The sequence below is a fragment of the Hemicordylus capensis genome, chromosome 5, assembly GCF_027244095.1.
Source record: "Hemicordylus capensis ecotype Gifberg chromosome 5, rHemCap1.1.pri, whole genome shotgun sequence".
NCBI classification, from domain to species: domain Eukaryota; kingdom Metazoa; phylum Chordata; class Lepidosauria; order Squamata; family Cordylidae; genus Hemicordylus; species Hemicordylus capensis.
The window spans coordinates 31,080,688-31,108,049 of NC_069661.1; the positions used below are offsets into that span (position 1 = coordinate 31,080,688).

Genomic DNA, 27,362 nt, shown 5'->3' on the forward strand with positions numbered 1-27,362 from the left:
GCTAGTTCCCTGAAACATGAAGATTAACATGAAAATCTGTGTATTGAACAATATTCACAGCGTTATTGGAGGTGCAATCAACCATTCTCTAGTAAGACTAGAGAGAAACCGGGGATAAAGCAACAGCCATGAGCATTTCAGGATTACTTTTTAAACCAAGATAGACCATGGTTTGGGTGGTTTTGGACTAAAAGGCATAAGTGGAATCAGTCCTGTTGTGGATGGAGTGTAGCTGCCAACATCTAGGCAAGACAGTTCTGTCTAGTAGCAACACTTATGGTATTCTGTTATTGGAAAATGTGCCATTACTTTTCCCCGCCAACTACACTTGTGTGAGGCTTCTTATAAATGGCAGCCAATGTGGTGTAGCATACTCAGTCTTGTACTTGGAATGGGAAAACCCAACTTCAAGAGGCAAGTACTGAAAAATTCCCCTTTAGCAGCTCTATGCCCTCAGTCCCTCCTTGCTTTCAGTTTTACATTTCTGCTAAAGCTAACTAGTAGTTATTCAACCAAGAGAAATAGTTTGGAATGTTCCAGAATCATACAACTTCGATACAATGGTCACCTGGAGGAAACGGAGAGGCTTCCACTTTCAGGAAGGCACCGACATGCAAATAAGATCTACACAACTCTATTGACTTTGCAAATTCATTCTTCAGGTTAAATATTTGTAACCTGTAGATCTACCATTATAACACTTGTAGATTTGCTGCTCAAGATATTGGTTTATTGGCAAAAAGAAGTAGGAGCTACTAAAATAAGAAACGTTGATTGCCGTACCATTAGGACAAGACACTACTGTTTTAATGAACAGTACACAGTCCATTGTATTTTATGTGACCAACTTTTAAAACTGGATAGTTACACTGTAGCCAAAGTGTAACCATATTTAAATCCCATTAATTTCAGCACATGCGGGAAATCAAATAAATAATAATAATAATGATGCGGGACACTCACTGAAATGAATGGGACTCAAAAGGGCTTAGATTTGGCTAGATCATAACAAAGTGTTGCTATAGAGTGAAATTTACAGTAATCCCAATTAGGGATGTGCACAGAACTGGTTCGGAAGCCGTTTATGGACCTTCAGACAGTATTCCCTGTAAGAGGGATGCACAGATGTTGTTGATTACAACTCCCAGAATGCCCAGCTGCAATGGCCTTTGCCTGGGGATTATGGGAGTTGTAGTCATCATCATCTGCAAATCCCTCTTACAGGGAACACTGCCTCTGAACCGGTTCAAAAGTCCGGCAGTTCAAAGGTGGGGTGGTTGACTTTAAGGACTAGGGAGGGTGCTCTTACCACCACCTGCGTTGCATTTCCCCCACCAGCGCTGTCATTAAAATCAGTCCCATGGGGCAGCAGTGTACCTCCTTGTCACCCTGGTATGTTGCGGACCGGAAATGGCTGGAAGTGTCCACTGCACGTGCACACGTCGCAGCGGACACTTCTGGTCCGCAACATACTGGGGCGGCAAGATACACTGCTGCCGTTCTGGACCGATTTCAATGACAGTGCCAGCTGGGGAAATGTGGCAGCAGCGGGGGGGGGAGCACTCTCCCGTCCTTAAAGTTATCCCCTCCACCTTCGAATTGACAGTCACAAGTTCCGTGCACATCCCTAATTCTGATCTCCTGAAAACTGAAACCCTTTATATATTCAATGTTTCCTTAGGTCCCAGCATCAAGACACAGTAGTTTAATATACTTGCCTGTAAAGGAAGTGAATGCAAATTGTGACAAAAGCTTGCCACTATGTCACAACTGCCAGCCAAATTACAGAGGCACTTTGGGCCCTTTCTTACATTACATTTTCAGCACCGCAATGAAAGTGAGAAATCCCAAGCCATGATGGAGGAGCACATACAACAGATCTTACTCCAATCCACATGGCTTCTCTTGTTTGGTCTAGGACCGTAAATAAAATTTGACTTAACATGGCTTCTCCTGGGAACTGGCCCAGGTGCCGTACAGGCTGCAAAAGTAGAAAACAGGCTCCAACGGTACCATTTTAAATGTACTCAAAATGTGCTACTTTGCAGCAAGGCCATCAATCAGAGTTGACCTGTAGAAGGAATCTCAGTGCTGACCCAATATGTCTAATTTAATATCTATACCCAGAATTAGGAGGGTGCTGTATTACGATAAAAATAGAAAGGGAAAAAGTCTCCCCCCGCAGACAGAAAAATCCACATTACAAATCCAAGTGGAACTTGTTATGCTTTTGCCAAAACAAAAATCAGAAGACCAGACTGCTAAATTGTCACCAATTATGGATGGAGAGAAGAGCAGGTTTGAGTATAACACCCAGAATAGGAACAAATCAAAAGTTGCATGCATGTTCTGGTCAAGCCATAACAAACATTGTGTGTTCCTAGCTTCAGACCAGGGATGGGAGGAGCAGGAGTAACTGCTTGGTAAATGATAATGATATTTAGGGGAAAATAAATATCTGCTTCCTTGGGAAACATAAAGGTCTCTGCAACTGCCTTTTAGTCCATTCAAAAGCTACTAAAATCAAATATTTTAAAAGTAAATATACAGTCAAGATATGGCAACACGTTCCGTGCTTGAAATAGCCAGTTTCCAACCACCAGAACGATATACTCTTCCTGTGGATTCATTCAGCTCCCAGTCCTTGCCTTCCGAGGCCCTTCCATGCCTATTTGCATCCACTGGAGCTTAGTCTATCTGCGGCTGCATCTTGAACCAGTTCTGACTCTTGTGCCTTGTTGCATGCAGAAGCTTCAGTTGTCTCATTCAGAGATTTGGCTCCTTTCCGTTGTGGCAAGACAGTGAAAAATGCCTCCTTCCAGTCTCTCTTTTCCAAGTAGGCAAGAATGATCTCAAACACTGCAACCAAGAGAGGAAGATCACATACTCTTCCAAGAACAAAATGGAAGTGTCTTTTTGATACACTCGGAGATTAATTCAAGCAATAAACGAAATCATAACTTCAGCAACAACAAAGTAATTTGCTGTACATACCAAGGCTCAACAATTAAAGGACTACAAAAAAGGTAATATTTGACCTAACATACAGCATTTCCAGTCACCATTCACGGCATTCAGTTGCTGAAGGGAAGAGCTACCAAGGTTCCCCTAATGTTTCCTAGCTCTGCTGAACTGCATAATTTTGATGCAGCATTTAAAGCCACAATCCAGAAAACCCCTTAAACAATTAATTGAATTTTTTAAGCCGTGTGTACTCTTCCCGAAAAGAGAGAGGAAAACCGGTACCAACGATGCGACAACAAATATGCTAAACACAAATGGACACGCACAAGTAATACAATTAGAAGTTCAAAAAATGGTAAAAACTTAATTCTGCAGATAGATATATTCTGTAAGAGAAAGAGCTGGAAATGATAACCAGGCATTAAGTAAAGAATTCTAGAGTCTGGAGGGCCCTTAAGAGATTTTCTAGTCCTACCCTCTGCTCAGTTCAGGAATGCTAACTGATGATCATTCTAATCAGACATTACAACTAATGTCTACTGGTGAAAAAAATGATGCCGCAGAGTAGTGCACACATATTCCTCATCAGCCACATAACCAACAGGAAGTGTTACAGTACACAACATTTCAGTAATAATGCATCTCACAGCACATGGTATTTCAGGGAAACAGAGAAAGGACAGCAGGTCTAGCTGCCTGCTGAGGAAGCTTCACTTGCTTTCAACAAAGCCAATGTGAGGCCTGTGCAAAGCAGCCCTGCTTCCCTTTGGGGACTACTTTGGGGCTTCCGAGGAATTCCTATTAGACTCAGCCCTGCTTCAAGGGCTCGCTTTTCTATGAGAAAATGACCCCAGCTTCAGAAAAGACTAGAAATCCTAGGAGCACCTGCACCATTTCCTGGACTCCATGGGAAAGGAAAGACACCCCATCATTTTAAAAGTCAGGCAGCTGAAGACCATTGCTTGCTCCCTCATGAAGTGGAAGAAGAGAGGCTTGTCTCTTGTCCCCTGCTGGTTCCAGTCAGTATTTCTGGGGGTGGGAAATGAAGAAAGAGAAGCTTCAAGGGGCCAAAATATTAGGCCTGGTTTGGTCTGCTTCCCTTCCACTGCAGCCTCACCAGATGGCACTTCCACTGAGATGTGAAGAGCCAAACCACTGAGATGTGAGTGATGAAGGTCATAATCTCTGTCACATGCAGGCATCTATGTAGCCTGTAGTAGCTACACTAACACAGCTACAGTGTTTACTCCTAGGTACTCATTTGAAAAGGATCAACAGAGTTAATCAAGAATAGGAGGGTAAGTCAATAATACATCTAGCATCGTAAGAGAACAGGTGATTGACACAAACATGTACAGAGGCCCTCCCACAAGCCAGCCAACCACTTTTAAATAAGATGTGTGGGGCGGAGTGGGATAAAATTCAAGTACTACTCATGGTGCACCTTTCAGTATATTTTAACATCTTCATGTACTTGTTCTGCAACTTAAAAAAAAACCCCTTCCTTACTTACCATGATTCACTGCTAGAACTTTCCTGCTGTTCATTTTCACAAAGATCCCCAGTGGAAGCTGTGCATGACTTATACCCTGTTCTTGTGCTCTTTTGTATGTGATTCCCTGCAAGGAAAACACAGGGAATCTTTACCCTATTCGTCACTGTTGATCAGATGTGTACATTTATCAGAGTGTTTCTAAGAACTTTAAGAATTCTTATTGTCTTATCTGACTTCAGAGAAATGGTTAGGTTTTATGATTAAACAAGTTTCATTTCTGCTTTATGAACTATATTACAATATACTGCAATTACTATTACTTATAGACTGCATTTCAACAGAAAGTTCTCAAAGCAATTTACATCAAAAGAGAATAGAAATTTGGTATGTGTGCTTATTTGTTGTACAACCTAACTCCATTTTACTCTGCCTACCCATTTCAGCCTCAGTTATTCCTCCTTGCTTCATTTTTCTTTCCAACTCCAACCCTCTTAATACAAAGAATCAGTTGCTCACACCAAAAAGGATAAACACAAAGCAAAACATTCCCAAAGAACCAAAGAGTGATGATGATGAAGAAGATGAATGAATAAACAAATAATATGTTGGTCCAGCAACTATTTGTGGGAGCTTCTAACACTATAGTACTGGTGAAGTCCTATCTGGGCCTGATAGAGGAAGATTCATGTAATCTACTCAGAGCTTTCTAAAGAAACAGCAGGAGGATCCCCAGCATTACTGCCATTCTGCTATTTTAAAGTATTATTTTAAAATTTTTAAATTGTTGTAATGTGTGTGTTCCCCCCCTCCACATTTTTGTCTTAATGAATGTTTTACTTTGTTTTTATTCTGTTGTAAACCGCCCAGAGACACAAGTTTTGGGCGGTATAAATTCAACAAACTTATCCTATTTGCACATTCTATATATTTTTCTTTAGCTTATATGTAGCTCGCTACTTGTGGTATAAAACACCAGGGATGACATTACAGAGTCTATTCTTAGTTAATCATTAGCAATATACTGCAATAAACATGCTTAAAAATAACCGAATCAGAGGATGTTCTGCTAATAGATCTGGCAGCCACAAATACATTGCTGACACTGCTTTTGCTGTTTTAGGGATCATACTGCAGCCCAAGTAGTAGATACACAAGTTCCCATCAGGAACGGTGTTGTAAGGCAAACACACACACACACACACACACCATTCCTGAAAAACACATGCTGCTATTCTGAACTCCTCTCAAACCTTTCTTTCATGAGAACTGTCACAGAGATGGTTCTCTCATTGTGAACACATCACACCATGCTTTGTCAGATACTAGTCCCCTTCTTCAATACTTCGCCTTTTCCTCTCCTCTTCCATGCCAACACACTATTTATGTGGCAGCTGAGGTACATTTAGCATCTCAACTTCTTTTTCTTTCCACTCCCGTGTAAATGTGATATGCAAGTGCAGGCTTCTTAGCATTCTCAACGAGCATTTGCATTCACCATGTACAGGCTGCAATATGAGGGGAGACAGAGGTGGGAAGAAGCAAGCCCTTACTCCAGTGCCATTTAAGGATTTGACAGGATGCTTGCTGTTGAGTCTCAAAGCATTCAATGAGGAATTGTCCTAGGGATGAAAGATCTACTTCTTGCCTGGAAGTTGATGTTTCCATAGATTTACTAGGAAAGCAGCAACCTGCTTGCCTGCCTGATAAAATGGAAGTATAGCACAAAATACAATTAAAGAGAATGTTGTCAATGTGATCCTATGCATGTTTACTCATAAGTAACTATCATCGAGTTCAACAGGGCTTACTCTCAAGTATGCATCGGAATGACATAGTGATCTACCTTGTGATGATTGTGGTCCACCAACCCACCAATGACATAGGCTTTGGTCTCATCCAGTTCATTCAGGACGTCAGGAGAGTCTGATGTAAGGTACACCAGATCTTCTTTCTTCATAAATTCACTGTAATGCTCCGATTTAATATGGATATCCTTTAATACAGAACGTTTAAAAAAAATCAGTGAGTTATCCAAACATCCAAGAATACAGAACTGATCTGAGTATTTTCTCACTGGACAGATTCTGAATTAATACCTGAATTGTGGGTAAGCAGCCAGCATAGGCTGAAGTATTACTAAGAAAATATCACATAGTGACATGATGTGCAATGCAACACTGGCATTGCCTGTCAGTCGGCACTGCTGTGCACGTGACTGGCAGTGTTGTGCAAGTAGGCAGTTGTACATCTACTTAAAGCTGTACACCTGAAGTTGTGCAACATCATTTCTACTGGAAACAAGTTGCATATGCAGCACCAGGGGATGAGGGCTTAAAAAACCCAACCCAAACACACAATGTTCTTATTGATACTGTTAACCACCTTGAGATCTCTAGAGCTGGTCTTGTGGTAGCAAGCATAAATTGTCCCTTTTATTAAGTAGGGTCCACCCTGGTTGCATGTGAATGGGAGACTACATGTGAGCACTGTAAGATATTCCCCTCAGGGGACGGGGCTAGTCAGGGAAGAGCCTCTGCATGCTTGCCTGAAGGTTCCAAGTTCCCTCCCTGGCATCTCCAAGATAGGGCTGAGAGACTCCCACCTGTAACCTTAACTTTGGAAAAGCCACTGCCAGTCTGGGAAGACAATACCGAACTAGATGGACATAGTCTAACTTGGTATAAGATAGCTCCCTATGTTCCTATGACAAAAAGGTTGCATATAAATGCAACAAATAAACTAAACAGTGGCAATACCTGAAAAGCATTTTTGCATACTATCCAACATCTGCGATACTGTCCAATGCAGTCTAACCAGATGGCCAGGGTGATCTCAGAATCCTTCTGGAGCTTTGACTGTTTTTATCAAGCCTTCCAGATACTTAGTCTAGAGGTAATCTTTATGTGCAGAAATTAGAAGGGTCACCTGATAAGCCTTCATTGTGAGGTGCCAGAAAGTTGATCTGCTGGGATGTGCTAATCTGGCTTCCTTGCACAGGTTTGCAAATGCAGTGGGGCTGGGCATATGCCAATGCTCAATTAGTTACACTTGTGCAACATGAAATCTGCAAGGAGCTATTCATTAAATAACTGGTTCCAATAGCTCACAAGAAAAGTGTCCCCACTCCAAGAGGTATTTTTTTGTAAATTTTAAAAAATCCAGAAACATTAATTTCAATGTCTAATCCCAGTCTTGGTGATATGAATTTAAACAGAAAAATTTGAACAAGAGAGAGAGAGAGAAAGAAAATCAAAAGAAACTAAAAAACCCCACACAATTTAAGTTATTATATTAAACCAAAAGGGAAAGGGGAAAAAAGGTTCTATCTATGAAAAACATGCTACTACAAATCAAGTTTGTAGAAGAGTTGGTTAATACTGGGAGTACTAGTTAATCCCAAAACCATCTGCACAGATATTGAGGAAACTGAACACTGTTATGAATACAGAAACTATATTGTGTGTTCAGCCTCTACATTCCAACAAGAAATTGAAGAAATAGGTTCTGGTCTAAGCATCTATAGACATAAAAAGCAAGAATGTGCATGAAATGGATTGTGTTCCGTTTTCGAGTTCGAAATGAAACGCAAAACGGCAAAAACATTCCATTAAAACAGCGGTCAAGCCGGCTGTTTTGATGGAACAACTCAAAACATTGAGTGTTTCAGCCACAGGGAACAATGGGGAACTCAAAAAACACCCCATTGCTCCCCATAGGTAGCTCTTAGGGACACCAACTTGGGTTGTGTGGTAGAGCATGATGGGTGCTACCCACTAACCAATCCACAAAAGAAATGGATAAGCAGATGATATTAAACAAATTTTTAACCTTTTCCCCAAACCCCAATAGGATCCTATGCAGCTAAGCTGCTTACAAGTCAAGTATTCTGCTTTGTATACCACTTCTCCTGAAGAATCACGTTACTCAAAACACACCGGGATTAGCTCTTTAATATACTGCTACCGTACCATTCCTGCTTCATTTATTTAAAGGGTGTTCTGTTTCAAGCTCAAAACACTCCAAGTGGCCTGTTTTGAGTTGAAACGTTTTGCTGGTGAAACCTTCCCCACATCCCTATGAAAAAGTGATTATATTATTACAAGTGCATTTTGTGGGGTCTCTTTGACCCCTAGCTCCATAGGTGTATAGTATTTTCAGTTTCCATGAAACGCAACAGGGCTTGTCAATACCTCTACAGGTTTATATGAGTATAAACTGAAATTTTAAGCAATATTATGAGGGGATGGTGGATGAAACACCACAGGGCACTTAACCTCATTAAGCCTGAGCCTGATCTGGAACACAGGAGTTGTATAACACTGAATACAAAGTGGTGTGATTTTTCCCCCTCCTTCTTGAATCCCTGGTTTTGGGATCTTCTGAAGGTTAAGATGTGTTGTTTTTCCAAATGTCTCCACAAGAAGCCTATAGGCTTTCCTTTAATAGGAAGTTACAAAATGCTGAGGATGAAGTTTGCCATGACAATATTTAGTTAGAGCATACACTGAAGTGGATAGTACCTTCCAATTCACCCATCCTTTGTCAGTTTCATTCATGTTGTCCTTCAGGAGGCCTCCATGGCTGGTCAAGTAGAACTTTGGAAGACAAAAAGGCAACTGAAGCATACAATCTCCATTGCTAGGATGCAACTCCTAATTAGATACCAATTCTTCTGGCCTCTTTCCATGAACAAATGTTATTTTTGAAGTGTTCAAATGAGTTTGTTCTTTTAAACAATAAATCTATTTGAGAGTAAACTAAAATTGGAGGATCAAAAGGATTATACAGATTGGATATATTTTGGACCAAGACACTGTGGGCGGGGGGGAAGAGTAGTCAACACTCTAAAACGGAGCTGTACAACTTTAGCCATCCAGCTGCTGTTGGACTACAACTCCCATCATCCCCAGACCACTATTCCCTCTAAGCTGAGCGTGCACACACAGAGGTTTAGCTCAGTCAATTCCAGATGCTGCACAGTCTCCCCAAGCTAGGATGGCTGCTTCAACTTCCCCCTCCCACCCTTCCCCAATGCCATATTTCCCCATCCGCTGCATTGGCTCTCTCCTGCAAGTGCCACTCCTGAATCCCAAGCAACGGCGGGGCAGTGCAGCCCAATCCAGCCAGGCTCAGTACAGGCGGCGAGGCTGCCAAGCAGAAAGCTGCTTCCACCTGCCATTCGGGCTGCTCCTGTGTTGTGTGTGCACTCACACCACGCACATGATGCCATCCTCAGACGCGGCACAGACTATGCTTAAGGCAAGAGAGAACGAGGCAGGAGCTGCAGTCGACTAGAGCCGAGCAGCCACCCTCTGTCAGGTCTCCCTCGTGCCCAGCCCCCTTTGCAAGGCTTTCTCTTCCTCATCTCTCTTTTGACTTGGCTTTGTTTGCTCTTGTATTTGGTTTTATTTATGGTAGTTACTATTTCCGGTGTTACTGTTAGCTCCTAACAGTTTTTCCTTCTTTGTCTGTCTCTGCCCCTTGTCCCTTATGGTACTCCATAAGGGACAAGTAAGAGTTTGGGGCACAGTAAGAGTTTGGGGCACAGTCACTGGTAAGGATGTGCATGGAACCAGTTCCGTGCACTCTTGGGAGGTGGTTGCTTTAAGATGCGGGGAGGGTGTCCTTACCTACCCCACCGTGTTTCCCACACCGACACTGTTGCCAAAACCACTGACACGAGGCAGCTGAGTACCTTCTTGCTGCCCCAGTCAGCATAATACCAGAAGTGGCCAGCATACGTGGGAATCGCAGCAGGGGAGATAAGGACACCCTCCCCAAGCCTTAAAGCAGCCTCCCGCCCCAAAACTGGCTCTTCGAACCAATTCGGCAATCTTTTTCTGGAACCAGTTCTGTGCACATCCCTAATCACTGGTTTACTTTACCGAGAGCTGCTGTAGCAGTCTCTCTTGTTTGTCCTGAGTTGTCCTTGACCCTTATGGGACTCCTCTGGAGTCAGAATCTGGGGCATGGTTTCTGGCTACTGTTTTGACCCTTTGGACTCCTCCTTGGACCCTAACTACCCCTTGCCCTCCTGTGTGTCCCACTGCAACATTCACAGCGCTCTCCTGTTTGGGCTCTCCCCCCCACTCCCGCCGCCTTCTCTCATCATTATGTATTTCCATCCTAATTCCAGATCTCTCTTTGATCCCTCTTCCCACCCACCCTTTCCCCCCTTCTTCATCCTTCTCTGCTGTCTTTTTCTGACCTTCTTCTTGTCTGCCTTTCCTCCCCATTGTTCTTGCTCTTGTTCTCTTTCCTAGCATTACCTGCTTGCAAAGCCCCTTGTTCCCCTCTTGTCATAGTGGGGTAACCAAAAGGCCATGTCAGGATAAAGAGGCGAACCCCACATAGGAAGATGCTGCTTTTAGAAAAAACTGGGCTGTAACACCTTGCCACACATGCTTGCTTCTTGTCTCTGGAATACTGTGAGGTCTCTGTTGCTTATAAAATGAAAGAAAATGTTGCCTTCTTCCCAGCTGGATCACTCAGAAAATGTGATTCTTTGAGAAAATAACAAGAAATGTGTAGTATGAGTTCCATTCCATTTAATGTAGGTTCCAGTGAATTGTCTAATGGTGTAGTTATTATTAGGGCTTTTGGTGAAGACAAACCATTTCATATACAGGAAGTCCTCACAGATAAGAACATGGAAAGTAAGGTGACTGTTTATATACAACAAGACAACTACACTCAATAATTTTAGGAGGACAGTGATAATATTTTCAAGGATATAAAATTACAAAGACATGATTTTCTTCTCTATGGATAAATGTTTTTATGATTTTTGATAAGTGTTGTTCCTAAAACAGAATTTCTTTTTGGAAAGGGGTTAGATTCCTATTTGGAACTTACTTAGTAAGACACAACTTTACAGCATTATTCCAGTGGTATGATAGGTGGTGCTCCTTCCAGACAGTATTTACTTCAGCAAAATAAGTATCAATAATCAAAAATATTAAATACAGGAACTTGTATTTACTTCATCATAATAAGTAAATATTTATAGGATCTTATCAAATATAAGTTCCTGTATTTAATATTTTTGATTATTGATACTTATTTTGCTGAAGTAAATACTGTCTGGAAGAAGCACAACCTATCATACAAATGGAATAAGGTTGTAAAGTTGTGTGTCTCACTGAATAAGCTCCAAATAGGAATCGGCCTCCTGTCCAAAAAGAGACCATTCTTTGCAGTGTATATACTCCTTTTTAGGTTTAAATCTTTCAGCTTTGCTTCTTCCTTGTTTTTATTATATTTAAATGTGAAATGTAAGTAAGAGAAAATCCAATTTTATAAATAGAATTGTAAAATACACTTCTTTCCTCACATGTTTATTTATGGAGTATGTGTGTGTGTTTGTGCACACACGTGTTGTATATCTATAGTGGCATATAATACACATGTGCGCACATTGCCTTGATATTGCCGCCCAGAACAAAACTCATTCTGCTCACTGACTTTAAAAATTAGAGGGAACACTGTCCCAGACACAGTGGCCAATAGGGATGATGGGAATTAGAGTCCAATAGCAGCCAGAGGGCCAAAGTTAGGCAGCCCTGCTCTAAATTATTCTTATGATCACAAGCTTATACAAGGGCAGAGAGCTTATACAGGTTGCTGTGAGGATAAACACAACCATGTACACTGCTCTGGGCTCCTTTGAGGAACAGTGTGATATAAATGCAAATAAATAAATACAAGCAAATAAGGGCTTGAGGTGGTCAATCCCTGCCCCCTCCATTTTCCTGTATCTTTTTCAACTGACAGCCAAACACTGTGTTCAAAACTAGACTCAACTGTAAGCTTTATAGCTCTACATATCCTGCCCAAGTTTTGGTTTCTTTATGCCCTTTTATTTTTTCCCTCCCCAGGCAGGAATAGGAGCCGCCCACAGAACAAAATGAAGAAATCGAGGATTGTACCATTGCTGCAACTGGCGGCAACAGCATGTCCCACTCCATGAACAAAGACAGAAGGAAACACAGTAGTTCCCCCTCACCACACAATGAGATGAGCTTAGTATTTTATCTCATCTCTATATGGCCTGCACATTCTGAAAGCTTCCAAAAAGGAGTGTCACACAAGTCCTGGAAGCTCAAAGGGTCGTTTGTATTTTCTTTTTAAACAAAATATTTCTCTTTTTGTTTACAATTGTATCTACTTCTGCTTACTTGAAATTCCCCCAAGAATGTAGAAACCACTTTTGGATGGCCCTGATTCACATCCAAACTGATAGGCACTAGCTCAGCTGAGTTCACTATTAGTGGGACCTGCAACAAAAGGCTGCATCTCCCTATTCCTAAAATCAAACAGACCAATCCCTCCTTTAATCCCAGTTCTGCTTTTTATTCTCAATTTATATCTAACATTCCATATCAATTAAGACCACTGAGCATGCTCAATACTCAGCAAGATGTTTGAGGTTACCCCTCTCCCCCACCACTACTTTTTCTTTTAATTTACAAACTTATCTAAAGCTCTAAACAGTTTGGGCCCAGGTTACCTTAGAGAATGTCTACTTCTGCATGATCCCCACTACCCATTAAGATCATCTGGGGAGGTCTGCCTGCATTTGCTGTTGAATCAGGGGTTAGGCCCTCTTTGTGGCCACCTCTGAACTCTGGAACAAACTCCCTGTTGAGATACAAGGACTAACATCTTTGGTGGCCTTTAGAAGGCCTTGAAAGCACATCTTTTTAGTCAGGTTTAACAAATGATTTAATCACTTTTGTTTGTAAACCACTTCATGACTGAAGATATATAAACATAATACATACATAAATACTGCATGCCTCAAGAGTCCCCTGTACTATCTTATTTCGGAGTGGCCCCATTGTGCTTTCAAACTGAAAGGCACTCACCCACCTCAGTTTGTTGTTATTACAGGGAATAATTTTCATTCAGCAGCCTCTCATGTATCATCATTAAGCAGACCGAGTACAATAATTAGGAAACTATTTGCAGTGACATACCTGTACGGGATGGAGTGCTTTGCGGTTTTCTGCATAACACCTCTGAATTTGCTTGTGAAGTTTCTTCACATCCTGTATACAACACAATTTGTTTTTATATTGTCCTTCAGAGAAAGCACCACAAAATGCTTTAACCAAGAGATTCAGAGAGACGCTAAAGAGAGAGAAAGGAAACTTTTAACTGATAAAAGGTTATTTCTGAATAGAACATTTGTGAATGAAATGTGAAGCAATTATGAAGAAACTATGTAAATGTTACAATAAGTTGCTTTTTCCAAAGATCACATGCATCCACTATAATAAGAGCTCTACTTTGGTACACCTTGTTGCTTTAATTACAAGACAAGAGCCAGCGTGGTGTAGTGCTTAGAGTGCTGGACTAGGACCGGGGAGACCCCAGTTCAAATCTCCATTCAGCCATGAGACTAGCTGGGTGACTCTGGGCCAGTCACTTCTCTCTCAGCCTAACCTACTTCACAGGGCTGTTGTGAAGAGAAACCTAAGTGTGTAGTACACCGCTCTGGGCATCTTGGAGGAAGAGCGGGATATAAAATGTTAAAAAAACACAGTTATTTACCAAGTCAACAAACCTGTTAAATGGAAATCCACAAACCAGTTAAATGGAAATATCTAAGCTGCAATGTTATGCTACTTGAAGTCAATGCAACTTTAGTTTGAGTACGTATACATAGGATAGGAGCCATGTTTTGACTTCAAGCTGCTAATGATGCATTAGTTCTTCTAGTATTAGAATGCACTTCTTTTACAGATGTTTTCAACTCCCATTATATAATGAAGGCAACAGAATTATGTCAAGAAGAACAGAAAGGAATATTCTTGGCATAAGTCTCATGAACTATCCTAAAACAATCTACAGGTAATTGTGTGGAAATCCTCCCAAGTATACTGGACATTAGTGGTGTTCCTAGAAGAGCAGTGTTACATGTTGCCCACATTACCTCATAAAAAACAGAACAGATTACATTAGCTTTAATCTCAATTGCCTTGTTTCGATGTTTTTCTATAGTAGTGACAATAGAGGCTGGAATAACCACTTCTTGAAAACTTCTTTCTAAGGCTGAATTGACAAAGATTCAGCCATAGCTTCTATATTAATCGGGGTGGGGGGTGGGGGGGAAGGATGCTAATCTCTGAAAACAAACCAAGCGCAGGCTCTGAAAACGTTGCTCCTTACCTTTAACTCCATTAAACTGTCAAAACTGCAGTCTATTATAAGGCGAAGGGTACTAGGAACAACATCCATACGTATATGTTTTCGGACACTTCCTTCACAATTTGATTCCAGCTGAGACTGGCGCTCCAGTTTTCTCTTCAAGCGTTTTTCTTTACGTTTCTGCCTGAAATATTGTGAGTTTAAAGAAACCAAATATCACTGCATTTTATGATGTCTGACTCTGCCCAGCAGAATTCTGCCCAGTTTCTGCACCCACCCACTGCAGCCTACATCATTGGTAAGGATTCCTCGGCAATGTCTATTTGGCAGGCTAAGTTGGCTGCAGCAGCACCAAGATCGGCTTGCCCTACCCCAATGCTGTGTCAAAGCCTTTGACAATATCGCAACAGTGCCTCCCCTGTAGAAGAGCAGTAGCCGAAATAGCAACAGTAATTACTGGTTTTCCTGCTGTTTTATAACATTGGCTTATTGCTGATTTTATAATTTACTTGTATTTTTATGCTGCCTGTAAGCCACCCTGGGCACTCTGAAAAAAAGGATAACAATCCTGAATTAATTTTGCCTCTCTTCAGTGCTGGAAAGGAATGGAGTAATCATACTGATAAGTAATGAAAACCATCATGGCAGAGTACTTATCACAGGAGAGATATAGTACATGAGCCAGCTGGGTGGCAGGTACCATCTGTGGGGATGAATGCTCATTGTGATTTTTGACATCATCTACACCCCGAGAGATGGAAAACAGGCAATAGTATTGCAATGCTTTCAGTGCGTCATCATGCTTTTATTCTCCTGACCATCCTGCATGCACAGTTGGCCACATTTGCAATGGTGTTTTAAAAGCTTTTAAAAGTTGGAAATGAAAATTGGCAGGAATGTTTTCCAAAGATTACTTAAGGAGAGAGGACAACCATTTGTTCATTGTTACCCTAACCCTGGTCCTAACCCTTTGCTCTGTGCAAAAATGACTGCAATTTTACCCACATTGTGATGGGGGATAGAGATAAAGAAGAGATGATAACTCAGGGAAAGTTGCACATGCAAAAATGCTATCATTTATTTTCCATCCGCAGGGGGTAGACACTGCCAAAAACCAGTGTGTGCATTCGTCCCCGGAAATGGTACCAGTGGGACTGGCTCATTAACTAATAGATGAAAGGTTGAAGAGGATGGTTTTAAACTCAAGTACGTGTGTCTGTGTACGTCCACACGCAAGCGCACACTTCCATTTCCCAACTCTCATTAGGAACCAGGTCTAATTTTGCCAGCTTATATGGGCAAATAACTGCTCAAGGTGAGTAGTCACATGCATGGGAAGCATAATATCAGACACCCACACTCACAAAAGTTGTAGTGGCTTCTTATGTTTTATCATATTGACTCAAAAATCCTGCATTTAAATAAACATGAGATCTCCCTAATTTATTTGTTCACTTCCCTCTACTGAGGGAACAGAAGAGACACAGAGGGCATATAGCATGAAAACTGCTTCCAGTTTCTTCCTGGGTAGAATCTTGGGAGATGATTCATAGTCTGAATACACACACACACACATATATACATACACACACACACACACACACACACACAACGCCCATGTAAAAACAAACAAGCCATACCTGCGCAGATCTCTTTGTTCTTCCCACTGTTTCTGTCTCATTAGCTTCTTTCTTTTTTTCTTAGACATAGCTTCAATATTCTCCATTTTTTCCAATGCAGACTCCTTGGTTTCTGTCTGATCAATGCCAAATTTAATATTGTCTTCTGTATCAGGAACCTTGGTTACCACAAGGTTTTCTGGTGGCATTTCTGATGACATGGGCTTTTCAACAATGTTACTGGCTCTTCTCTGAAGATGCTACAAATCACAGGATCAATGTTCTGTACAATTTCTATTTCCAAGGCTGGGTCTAAAACAGAATGTTTAACATTAAGAAAAGTGTCTAAAAATTCCTATCATTAGAATTATAGTAACAGGCCCCCAGCAGTGTTTCCTCTAATCTTTTTCATCTCTGTGCAGAATGAGTTTTGGACTGGGCGGCAGTATCAAGGCAGTGTTTGCACATGCACTTTCAGAGTGGGGCCTTCCTGATTCAACCTGAGTGGGATCTAAGATTAACTGAGCAGACATCAAAAAACTTGTGAGTGCATGCACATGCACACACCTTAGAGGGAACACTGGCCCCCAGTCAGTGGGAAGCTTAAAGTACTTATACCTAGGAATGTGATGTTTTTTCCACCTAAAGAACTGTACGTATGCACTAAGTTTTAAAGTAACTAATGCATAGGGTAGGGAAGAAATAATAGAACCCATTATAGTATTATATTATAAACAGACTATAACTTCAAATCAGGAATGAACAGCAGTAAAAGATCAAGGGTGAGAAAATTTGCCACTTGAAATAATGTTAAGTCAAAAGGTGGGCAGGTGTCTCAAACTGACAGGCAGTCAGGAAGTAACTGAGACCATATACATTGCACCTTGTTCTGTATTTTACACACCACAAAATAGCCACTATATCTACTGCAGTTTAAACAACCTTGGAACAATAATCTGTCTCTCACACTGGGCTTACTAAATACATGAGTTTAGTCAAGCTCTTTAGAGGAGTATGGTATTTCATTCATTCATTCATTCGATTTTTGTACCGCCTTTCCAAAAATGGCTCAGGGCGGTTTACACAGAGAAATAACAAATAAATAAGATAGATCCCTGTCCCCAAAGGGCTCACAATCTAAAAAGAAACATAAGATAAACACAGCAACAGTCACTGGAGGTACAGTGCTGGGGGTGGATAGGGCCAGTTACTCTCCTCCTGCTAAATAAAGAGAATCACCAAGTTAAAAGGTGCCTCTTTGCCAAGTTAGCAGGGGTAACAGCTAACCTCAGAGATTTGCAGGGTTATTGGTGGAAATAAAATTTTGGGTAGGAGAGGAAAAATCAAGTTACTAACTTTCATAAGATAAATCTGGAATGTGTCATAACAGCACAAGAAAACAAACTGAAAGAAGTCCCGGATGGCTCAGATCTCAAATGGTAGAAATAATTCCACAGCAAAAGAATTAAGTGTGGAAATACTACCGGTCTGCCCCAAGAACAGGGCAAAAGTGAATGAACATTTATTTCCCTATTATTTAGCTAAACTTAGTGTGACTAGTTTGTCTGTATAGCCAGTGTAAATATTTTCCTGACATCACCCTAGAGCTATAGCCTTTCAACACTCATGGATTTCAGAAACACAGATATGAGAGCTTCAGCCTAAAACTAAAACAAAGCAAAACCAGATTTGTGAACCAAGCTGAAAAATGGGAGCACAAGTTAACTCTGAAACTCTGTTTAACTCAGATGTTTTTACTCCCTAATCAAGCTGTTTAGGGCATAAGTGAAAATGGTTGAATATTTTTAAATAAATGTGTGCACCTTGGAATAATTTTTACTCTGCTTCATCATGCAGGTGCTGATTTTGTTGAATATCACTGCTTTAGTTTTACTTATTGTAAGTTATATGAATGTATTTTATGCAGATAGGGTGGCATATAAATTACACTAAATTAACCATTAAGATAAAACATGCTTACTGTAGCATATGTTTTCATGGGCTAGAACCTTCTGGCCCACAAAAGCTTCTGCCACAATACATCTGTTAAGTCTTGTTGGAAAATACACATTTATTGTAATAAAATTTGTTAGTCTTTGTGATGCGTCAAAGCTCTTTTTTCAATAGACTAACACAGCTACTTCTGTGGGCTATTATATTATGCATTTTTTTTTTTTTGCTAAACTCAAATCTTTTTAATGAATTGTTCTGACATTTAGATAACAAAAAGCTCTCTTCCCCAAGGAATCAGGAAAGAGCATCTGAATGAATGCTGAGGGACTAGGAAAGAAAAAATATAGTGACTAAGCACATTTAAATCGGCACAACCCGGTCCCTCTTCGCATCAAAAGAGACAAATAGTGCACGCTTCGGCTTAAACAGATCTTGCGTCAATTAAATCAAACTGAGATCCGGCAACTGCCATGACGATTGAGCTAACTTTAAAAGGGGGTTGCATTTTTAAAAAAATTACATGTTTGTCCAAACACACTAGCAGTGCGGTTATGCGCAAGCCCAGATAGAAAATTAAGACTGAGAGAGATATTTTACGTCTACAACCCAACCCAGATAAAATAAACGGGGATTCGATCCATTAAAAAATGACAGGTTTGCTTTAAAAACACACACGCGCGCGCGCGCAGCTATACCGAAGGCTATTAGTTAGAAGGACACCTAAACAGAGCCTCCAAGTTCAGGATCAGCATGTGCTTCTGAATGGCAGTTACTCAGGGGAGCTAATAAGGCGGGGCACGAACCGAGCCCACCCCACTTCACCCCACTTACACGCACACGAGTAGAAACAGTCACTAACGGAGACTTCGGTCGCGAAAGTCGCTCTCCCCGGCCGCGCACGGCTGATGACGACAGCAACTGCGGCTGCAGCCGGCGCGCGCTGATGATACAACCAGCCCCCCCTCCCGCCTCATGGAAGGAGGCGGGGCTAAACCTCAGCCCCGCCCCCTTGGCAATTAAGTTGGCCGCGCTTTCTTCTCGCCCGCCGCTGTACGCTATGCGCCTGCTACAAACGTTAACAGTCGCTTTCTTGGTGCGGGTTATGTCCCGAGCAGCTTATGCATCCTTTTTCAACCTCCAGGAGTACCTCTTTGTCTCCTCACCCCACCGCCCTTTTTTGGCTCCTTCTCTTAGGAACATAGGAAGCTGCCGTATACCGAGTCAGACCATTGGTTCATCTAGACTGGCAGCAGCTTTTCCGAGGTTGCAGGCAGGAGCCACGGCCCATCCCCCGGGAGGAAATTTACAGTGCTCAGACATGTAGTCTCCCATTCATATGCAACCAGGGCAGACCCTGTTTAGCAAAGGGAACAAGGCATGCTTGCTACCCCTTCGCCTTCTCTCCCGGCTACCATCCATCCAAATTTTAAACATGAGCGCGCCGAATAGCGGGTCCTCGATCTAATTGGCCGAGAAGGAGAGCGGAAAGGATGCGAGGAAGAACGATGCAGCAACAGTGTTCGCTCATTGGCCGATGCTGCCGCAGGAGAACTGCTCGTGCTCGCTGGCCAGCCGAGAACTAGGCTGTGTGAGAATGGCTGGTCTCCCTCCACGCCACTTGATAGTCCTGGTCGTCCTTGCTGCTGGAGACCAAACGTAGGAAGCTCTTGAGTCCGATAAGGAGGGAGCGGCAGTCAGCCGCGAGAGAGGGGGGAAATGGAGTGCAGTTTGGAAGGACAGATAGGGTTGAGTGCGCTTGGTTGGCAGAAATTATTATTTATCCTCAAACAGGCGGGAAGTGCTTTGACATTTACAGGGAGGTAGGTGGCTAAATTGAAAAGGGGGTGGGGGTAGGGGCGGTAGGACTAGATTTAGTGGGTTTAAGTTACAGGAGGATACATAGCTGAACGTTAGGATAAACCTTTTAACAATAAGAGCAGTTAGACAATTGAACCAGTTCCCAAGTCGGGGCTGGCTAACCTGAAGCTCCCCAGCTATGGTTGTACTACAACTATCATCATCCCCAGCTGCAGCTGTGACTGGGCAGTTGCAGCCCAACAACAGCTGGAGAGTGTCGGGTTTGTCATCCCTGACCTAGGGAGTTGTCTGTCCTTTACTGGATGTCTTCAGACAAAGGCTGGACACCCATTGGTTGTCTAGACGCACTTGCTCTGAATTACTTGCATTGAAGTTGGAAATTGGCCTAGATCCCTTCAACAGCTCATGACTTCTGGGCACCCCAGCAAACTGCTCTTCTTGGGCCCCCTCCAACTAGGGCAGACCCCAAGAAAGCTGCTTTGCCACACCAGTACACAATGGCTAAGGGCACAGAGGTGGTTTCAGCCCCTTTTGAAGGTGAGCCTTTTTGAGGGTCCTGGGCTCTTAGCAGCTAACCAGTAATATCAACCCCTAGGGTCTACCACCGAGTTAGGGTTACCTCCTCCTTTTAGCTGAAGTATAAAAATGCTTCCAGAAAGGAGTTACTCACACTTCCACCTCCTCCCCCCTCAAAATTGTAGCTTCTTGAGGCTGTGTTTTATTAAAATAATAATGATGCTAGTAATGTAAGTGTCAGGGTTTCCTCCCTCAGACAAGGAGGTGTGCCCAGCCAGCTGGTAGAGTGCTGAGAAGCTGGGGGCTCCAGATGCCAGGACAGCCCTGGCAATTACCTCTTAGAAGCCAGAGAGGATTCAGAGAGACATGCAACAGCTGCTGGGGGGTGGGCAGGTGTCACCCAAGAGGCAGCAGATTGGTGGAGAGGGAATAGCCAGGATAGCAGCCCCACAGCTGCAAACAGCTGGAGGAATGATAATGCAGGGGGTGGAGTTGGGGAATGATCCCCCTTTGGAGGCCAGGGATTGCGTGTCCAGGACACGTGCCAGGCCAGGGAAGATGGAGCTGGCCGAAAGCGGGGAGGAGTGTCTGAGACGCAGGGCTTTATTTAAGGCAGAGGCTGCTGAGGATGAGCAGATCAGTTGGGATGGTGTTTGTGGGTCTGACAGTCTCCCGGAGAGGAGCTTTTGGCTTTTGGCTCCCACTGATAGTGGCCGGGAGGAGGGGAGTGAATAAACTTAATTCCCCAACTCTGAGGCAACGCCTGCGCCTATAATTCACTGTGAGAGAGCAGAAAGGGCGCTTAGGAGAGTTCCTCCTCCCAGTAAGATATTTACTGAAATTAATAAAACGTAGACCCAATTTCCAGGATGCAAAGAATCATGGAACTAGTTCCATGCACCCAAGCTTGGGGCATGTTTCCAGTTCACAAAAGTGGTAATCCTAAGTGGTTGTGTGAATGCTTTTACTACTTTATCTGACATGAAAATACACACAAATTAAGCAAGATTCATGTTTTTGCAATTATATATTCATCCCACTAAAGAATGGTTAAAGCAGGGGTGGGGAACCTTGGCCCTCCAGCTGTTTTTGAACTACAACTCCCACCATCCCCAGCCAACAGCTGGAGGGTGTAATGCACCACTCAGAAGTTTGTGGAATATAGACCTGTGTCTGATTTCATTTTATATTAAGAAATGAAATCACACCTGAACTCTGGGTGAACTGCCTGCTCTGCGAAGGGAGAGGCACATTCCAGCATTGCATTGTGAACTGGATACTTAAGAAAACACAAAGGGCCGGGCCTGTGCTAATCAATATGCTAAAATGTAACTCACTATCAGATAATGTCTGTGGAAGAAATCTATGTTGATCATTGTCAATGATTGGCTCTGCTATGCCCAAGGGGGAATTACTCAGTTGCTGTCTATAGAAATTCCACCCTAGGAGAACACCTGTAGATTTAGTCTTTCTACTAACACTTGCTCCCCCTCCCGCTCCCTTCCAAGTGCACAGTTTGCAGAAGATGAGATTCAGATTTCTCTGAACTGGCCAATATCCTGAATAATTAAAAGACATTGTCCAGAAAGTAACAGCTTTGTCACCCCTTCTGGGGAACCCAGGAAAAGAGGAGATTTGAATAGATCTCTGAACAGATCAAAGGAAAATACACTATAAAGAGTGGGGGCCACTAGACAGAGAGCTAGCAGTTCTGTGCCTACGGGCAATCCTGCTCACAGAAGCCATCCCAGAGTTTGCTGCTTAGCCGCATGGAAAAAGCAGGAACTCTGCCCATGGACGCTCAGCCGTGCCCTGAGCAGACTGCAAAAGGCTCCTGTCTCCTACCAAAGGCCTGGCTTCTTCAACTGAAAAGATTTCCGCTCTCAAGTCTCTGGTCCTGGGTAAATATGCTGCTCCTACAAGCCTGGAATTCCTTCATCCCTTCCCCTTCTCCTGCTCCCTTCCCCTCGTCCCCCTACTACAGGTGAAACTCGGAAAATTAGAATATCGTGCAAAAGTCCATTAATTTCAGTAATGCAACTTAAAAGGTGAAACTGATTGAAGGATTGAAGAATAGAACAATATCGGACCTCTGAAAAGTATAAGCATGCATATGTATTCAGTACTTGGTTTGGGCCGCTTTTGCAGCAATTACTGCCTCAATGCGGCGTGGCATGGATGCTATCAGCCTGTGGCACTGATGAGGGATTATGGAAGACCAGGATGCTTCATTAGCGGCCTTCAGCAATTCTGCATTGTTTGGTCTCATGTCTCTCATCCTTCTCTTGGCAATGCCCCATAGATTCTCTATGGGGTCAGGTCAGGCAAATTTGCTGGCCAATCAAGCACAGTACACTGTATACTTTTCAGAGGTCCGATATTGTTCTATTCTTCAATCCTTGTCTTCTTGGTTCCATGTAATATTCTAATTTTCTGAGATTGTGGATTTGGGGTTTTCATGAGCTGTACGCCATGATCATCACAATTGTAACAAATTAAGGCTTGACTTATCTCGCTTTGCATGTAATGCATCTGTCTCATATATCAGTTTCACCTTTTAATTTGCATTACTGAAATTAATGGACTTTTGCACGATATTCTAATTTTCCGAGTTTCACCTGTAATTCCTGAATCTCCCCTCAAACCATGGCAGCCCTCAGCCTACCCCCCCCCCCTTTTCTGCTTGTATCTGAATTGTATTAGGCTTTAGGAAGATTTAATGTGCACACATATGTTAGTTAGGCACATTACACTACACCTTGAATCTGAAACATGTTTTTAATGTGGATTATTTTATCCTAATGAGCAACTCTTTATAATAAAGCCCATTGAAATTTCTGAGTGTGTCTCTCTCTATCTCTGTTTGCGCGCCCAGATCCTACATGGTCATCATCTCCAAGAACCAACTCTGTTTGTGTATGATGTGACTTTGCCTCTTTCCCTCTGAGCATGTACAGAGTGCGAAACCAGGTATAGTTCACAACAAGGGCCATGGTTCCCCACCCCTGGGTTAAAGAGAGTGAAGTGTAAATTAATTCATAATTATCTTAAAAATATGTCTTATTGTAGAGTGATAATCTAGTACACACTAATTGTAAAAACTGAAACACTAGACAGTGGCAATACAGTAGTAAATCTGAAGTCAATTTTATCTCAGGATTGAAAGAGCTTGCAAACTATGTGTGAAATAAGATCTTATTGAAGATGTATTTATATCCACAAACAATATATGTTTTGACACATTTTATACTGTCTGCTTCTGCTATATTATAGTAACGATAATATTCTTCCAAGAAAGTATTTGGTTGGGAAATACAAGAATTGCATAACTAGCTCTATATCTAATCAGACAATAAAGCTACAGATACCAATGCCAGCGTGGACTTATGAAATAAACTGTAATACACAGGGTGTGTTTACCATGCACGCTTAACAACTTGGTCCTAAATTTGCTGTGCCAACACATAAGTCTAAGGACACATGCAGATCATGCCCCTTTCCTTTGAATTACTTAATCTGAAATGTTTGGCTTCCCTCTTCCCATTCCATACATAAACGTAGAAGCTCTTCGCACGATCGGTGAGAAAAGCTTCCTGTGTGGAGAGTGGGCTTAGCTCTCCTCTCCAAGCCCTGAGCGGCTGGATCGGCTGCCCACACAACTGCCGGCTCCATCATGGAGCCAGTGGAGGCTGCGGGGATCGGGGGCCGCACAGCCCCCGGACGTTCCAGGATCCTGGGGAGCCCCCCGGGACCAGGAGGCTTGTTTCAGTCTCCCAGGCGGGGGGGGGGGGTTCTCCTTGTGTGTCAGCGTGGAGCCACACCATGGCGGCACACAACCAGAAAACCAGGGTTAGCAGAGCGCTCACTCTGCTAAGCTGGGTTAAAGAGAGGGCTTCTTTAGCGGGCTAGCTGCCAGAGAACTACTGGGCTCGCCTGCGAGCCCGGCGGTTCTTACGATGGGGGGCTTCTTTAGCCCGGTTTCCCCCCATTGTGAGAATAGCCTCATAGATTGATTCTGTTTGTTACTAAGGTCCTAGCTTACCATGCTGATGGCTGGTTCATATCCTCTTCTATTCTTAGAGTGGGGTAAGATGCAGATGTATTTACTTTTAAAAAGGTATGTCTAGCTGATTTGAGGTTCATAGTGGTGTAATGGCTAGATTGCTGGACAGATCGGGGAGACTTGGTTTCTATTTCTCACTTGGCCATGAGGCTCACCAGGTGACACTGAGCCAGTTGTTATCACTCAGCCAAACTTATAGGTTGGTTGCAAGAATAAAATGGGGGGCAGGAAGTCTATGTACATCACTCCAAATTCCTTGAAGAAAAGGCAAGATTAAAAATGTTATATATAAGAATGGTGGAGGAATTCACCTTTTTGCTACTCTAGTGGCAATCATAGCCATCTTTACTTAAAAGTTTGACCAAAACTTCAGTTTGACCAAACCGCAGTTCGGTCCGAATTCAGACCAAACCGTGCCAAACGGTTCTGTGCACAGTTGTTATTCACCAAGAATGAAATGTCTTTAACAAACCAGTCCACTGATTCTAACTAAGAGAGATGTTTAATAATTTAATAAAATGATGATGATAGTGATATTTTTTTATTTTTTATTTTTTATTATCATAATGTACTCTCTTAGTCTTCTCTTCTTGAGATTCAACATACGCAGTTCCTTTAACCTTTCCTTATTGGAACTTGTTTTCCAGATCTCTTAAGAATTCAAATTTGTCTTCATGTGTGAGATGAGTACATTTCACTATATTTGTGAGTTAAGTCATAGGGAGGGAACATTCTTCCTCACTGAAGCACAACCTGCAGAGGGACATCTGCATTACTGCAACCTTTGATTACAAGCTCTATGTTAATTTCTGCTTGACTGGAAAACAATTGCAGCTCCTATAGAGCATCAGCACAAATGTTTTGGAATGACAACTTTAGAATAAAAGTATCATAAAAATGACAAATTTGTAAGTGACATTTCCCCTACTAAACCTTTACTGTGTCATCTGTGAGGAGCAGCATAAGAATGTTTTATTGAACTCAGTTTGGTCAAAGGAAGCATAATTAGTTTCATTAGGCGATAATGGTAGGGTATTTATGGCTTGGACTCTGGAAAAATTTATGGCAGTGGGAGTACTTTAACCCTGGAACACTAGCTATCAAGGTTTAACTGAGGTGTACACTGGCCTGTCACTGATCTGTTGTTTAAATGAAAATGTTTAAATGAAAGGGAATACTTTCAGTTACTTCATTGGATAGCAAGCTTGTCTTGAATATATGAACTAAATTTTTATTTGGTAGTTCCTTAAACTTCTTTAGAGTAACATAATAATTTCTGATTTTTTTTGCAATGCATTAGAATTCCATTTAGGTACCCTATACTCAAGGTCAATCTGTCTGATGTGCTAAATTTCTAATTGGATAACCTAACCAGAAACTATGCTTCAAAGTCTTCACTCAGATTTTCCCCAGGCTTATTTCCTCTGCAGGAAATAGCTGTTTCATGGGCAAATAGTTACTGGGGGCGGGGAGTAGTTTTCAGTAGGAAAACAGCATAAGGGGAAAGAGTAAACTTTACGTTCTGCATGCACCATACAGCTGTTTTGGGAAACAGGAAAAGCACTTCTTGTTGGAAGAAATTCTCCTGAGCACATATTGGCATGCTCCTCTAGTTTGACCCTCAGATCCAGTAACTACAGTTATTACAGATGGAATTTAAGGCCAAATACTTGTAAAGAATCTACAACACTACTGAAATAGACCATCTGTTTTTAAATGAATTATATATGTTTTTAAATGAATTATATATGCAAATGGTCTCTCTCTCTCCTCCATATTCACAAACAAAATGGCAGCTATGTGGGTCTTTTGCAAAAATGACATGAAAGCTTTCTTTTTTAAAAAGCCACTTCACAATGTTCTATCTCATACTATAGAATGAACCTAGGCTAGGACTGTGTAGAGGAAAGAGCAGAGCAATGCAGATAGGACATCTGCAATGCGGATAGGAGAGGAGAGCTGGTCTTGTGGTAGCAAGCATGACTTGTCCCCATAGCTAAGCAGGGTCCGCCCTGATTGCATATGAATGGGAGACTTGATGTGTGAGCACTGTACGATATTCCCCTTAGGGGATGGAGCCATTCTGGGAAGAGCATCTAGGTTTCAAGTTCCCTCCCTGGCTTCTCCGAGATAGGGCTGAGAGAGATTCCTGCCTGCAACCTTGGAGAACTGCTGCCAGTCTTTGAAGACAATACTGAGCTAGATAGACCTAGATACTGTCTGACTCAGTATATGGCAGTTTCCTATGTTCCTATGACATGGTAGTCAGTCTGTGCACCTAGATGTCATAATGATGGACATTTCACTAGTCCTATCAGAGAAGAAAATGCCTGATTTGACTTGGTGTGTCTACAAACCCCAGCTGCATTCAGATTACAGCTATGAAACCTAATTATTTAGTTGCTAATGACATTCTCAGCATCCTAATTCAGTTTACCTGAGACTTTTAAAGGAAGGAAGCAGTTGCATAAAGATCTTCAAGAAATGGGACAGATGCAGACAACAGATCACACTTTCCATTCATGAGATCACTTTACTTACCATGGACTTTTACACACAACAGGCTTTACCACGGGTTTACTGGGAAGCTTTACGGCAAATTTGAAGTTGTCCCAAAAAATCCGATGCAAATAGTGGATTTTTTTACCCCAATATAAATCGTTCTGCATTCTAACGCGCAGTGAGAAACTCAAATTGTGTGTGAAGTGCTCCCCGATAGCTCGCAGGGACTTTGGGGTAAATTTGGCCAATATGTGAATGCACTCCCTCCATTCCGGAGGAC

At 42.2% G+C, this 27,362-nt stretch overlaps 2 protein-coding genes across 5 annotated transcripts in view; one reads left to right on the forward strand and one right to left on the reverse strand.

Moving 5' to 3' along the window:
• Nucleotides 1–23: 23 nt before the first annotated feature.
• On the reverse strand, nucleotides 24–19,131 carry TRMT10A (tRNA methyltransferase 10A). 4 transcript variants are annotated; one of them, XM_053258170.1, is made up of 8 exons: nucleotides 19,015–19,131; nucleotides 16,252–16,542; nucleotides 14,633–14,795; nucleotides 13,438–13,509; nucleotides 8,980–9,054; nucleotides 6,303–6,452; nucleotides 4,478–4,583; nucleotides 24–2,859 (listed from the first exon to the last, which is right to left on the reverse strand). In XM_053258170.1, exons 2-8 carry the CDS (start codon nucleotides 16,449–16,451, stop codon nucleotides 2,669–2,671), a joined length of 957 nt encoding a protein of 318 aa, XP_053114145.1. In that variant the 5' UTR covers nucleotides 16,452–16,542; nucleotides 19,015–19,131; the 3' UTR covers nucleotides 24–2,668. The 4 variants fall into 4 exon arrangements, with proteins under 4 accessions (XP_053114145.1, XP_053114146.1, XP_053114144.1 ...); XM_053258171.1 differs by having other exon boundaries at nucleotides 19,021–19,078; XM_053258169.1 differs by lacking the exon at nucleotides 19,015–19,131 and adding an exon at nucleotides 18,879–18,983.
• Nucleotides 19,132–20,496: 1,365 nt separating this feature from the next.
• The window catches only part of MTTP (microsomal triglyceride transfer protein), a 61,056-nt gene continuing 54,190 nt past the window's right edge, over nucleotides 20,497–27,362 (forward strand). Inside the window, exon 1 of the mRNA XM_053253880.1 lies at nucleotides 20,497–20,538. Within this exon, the coding sequence (XP_053109855.1) occupies nucleotides 20,499–20,538 (40 nt within the window). The 5' untranslated portion in view covers nucleotides 20,497–20,498. The remainder of the gene's footprint in view (nucleotides 20,539–27,362) is intronic.

Coding starts and splice junctions, on each gene's coding strand:
- TRMT10A (XM_053258170.1), bottom strand. CDS start 16,451: ATGTCATCAGAAATGCCACCAGAAAACCTTGTGGTAACCAAGGTTCCT. Junction 14,796..16,251: donor GAACAAAGAGATCTGCGCAG/GTATGGCTTGTT, acceptor ACAATATTTCAG/GCAGAAACGTAAAGAAAAAC. Junction 9,055..13,437: donor AAGCACTCCATCCCGTACAG/GTATGTCACTGC, acceptor TGTCTTCCAAAG/TTCTACTTGACCAGCCATGG.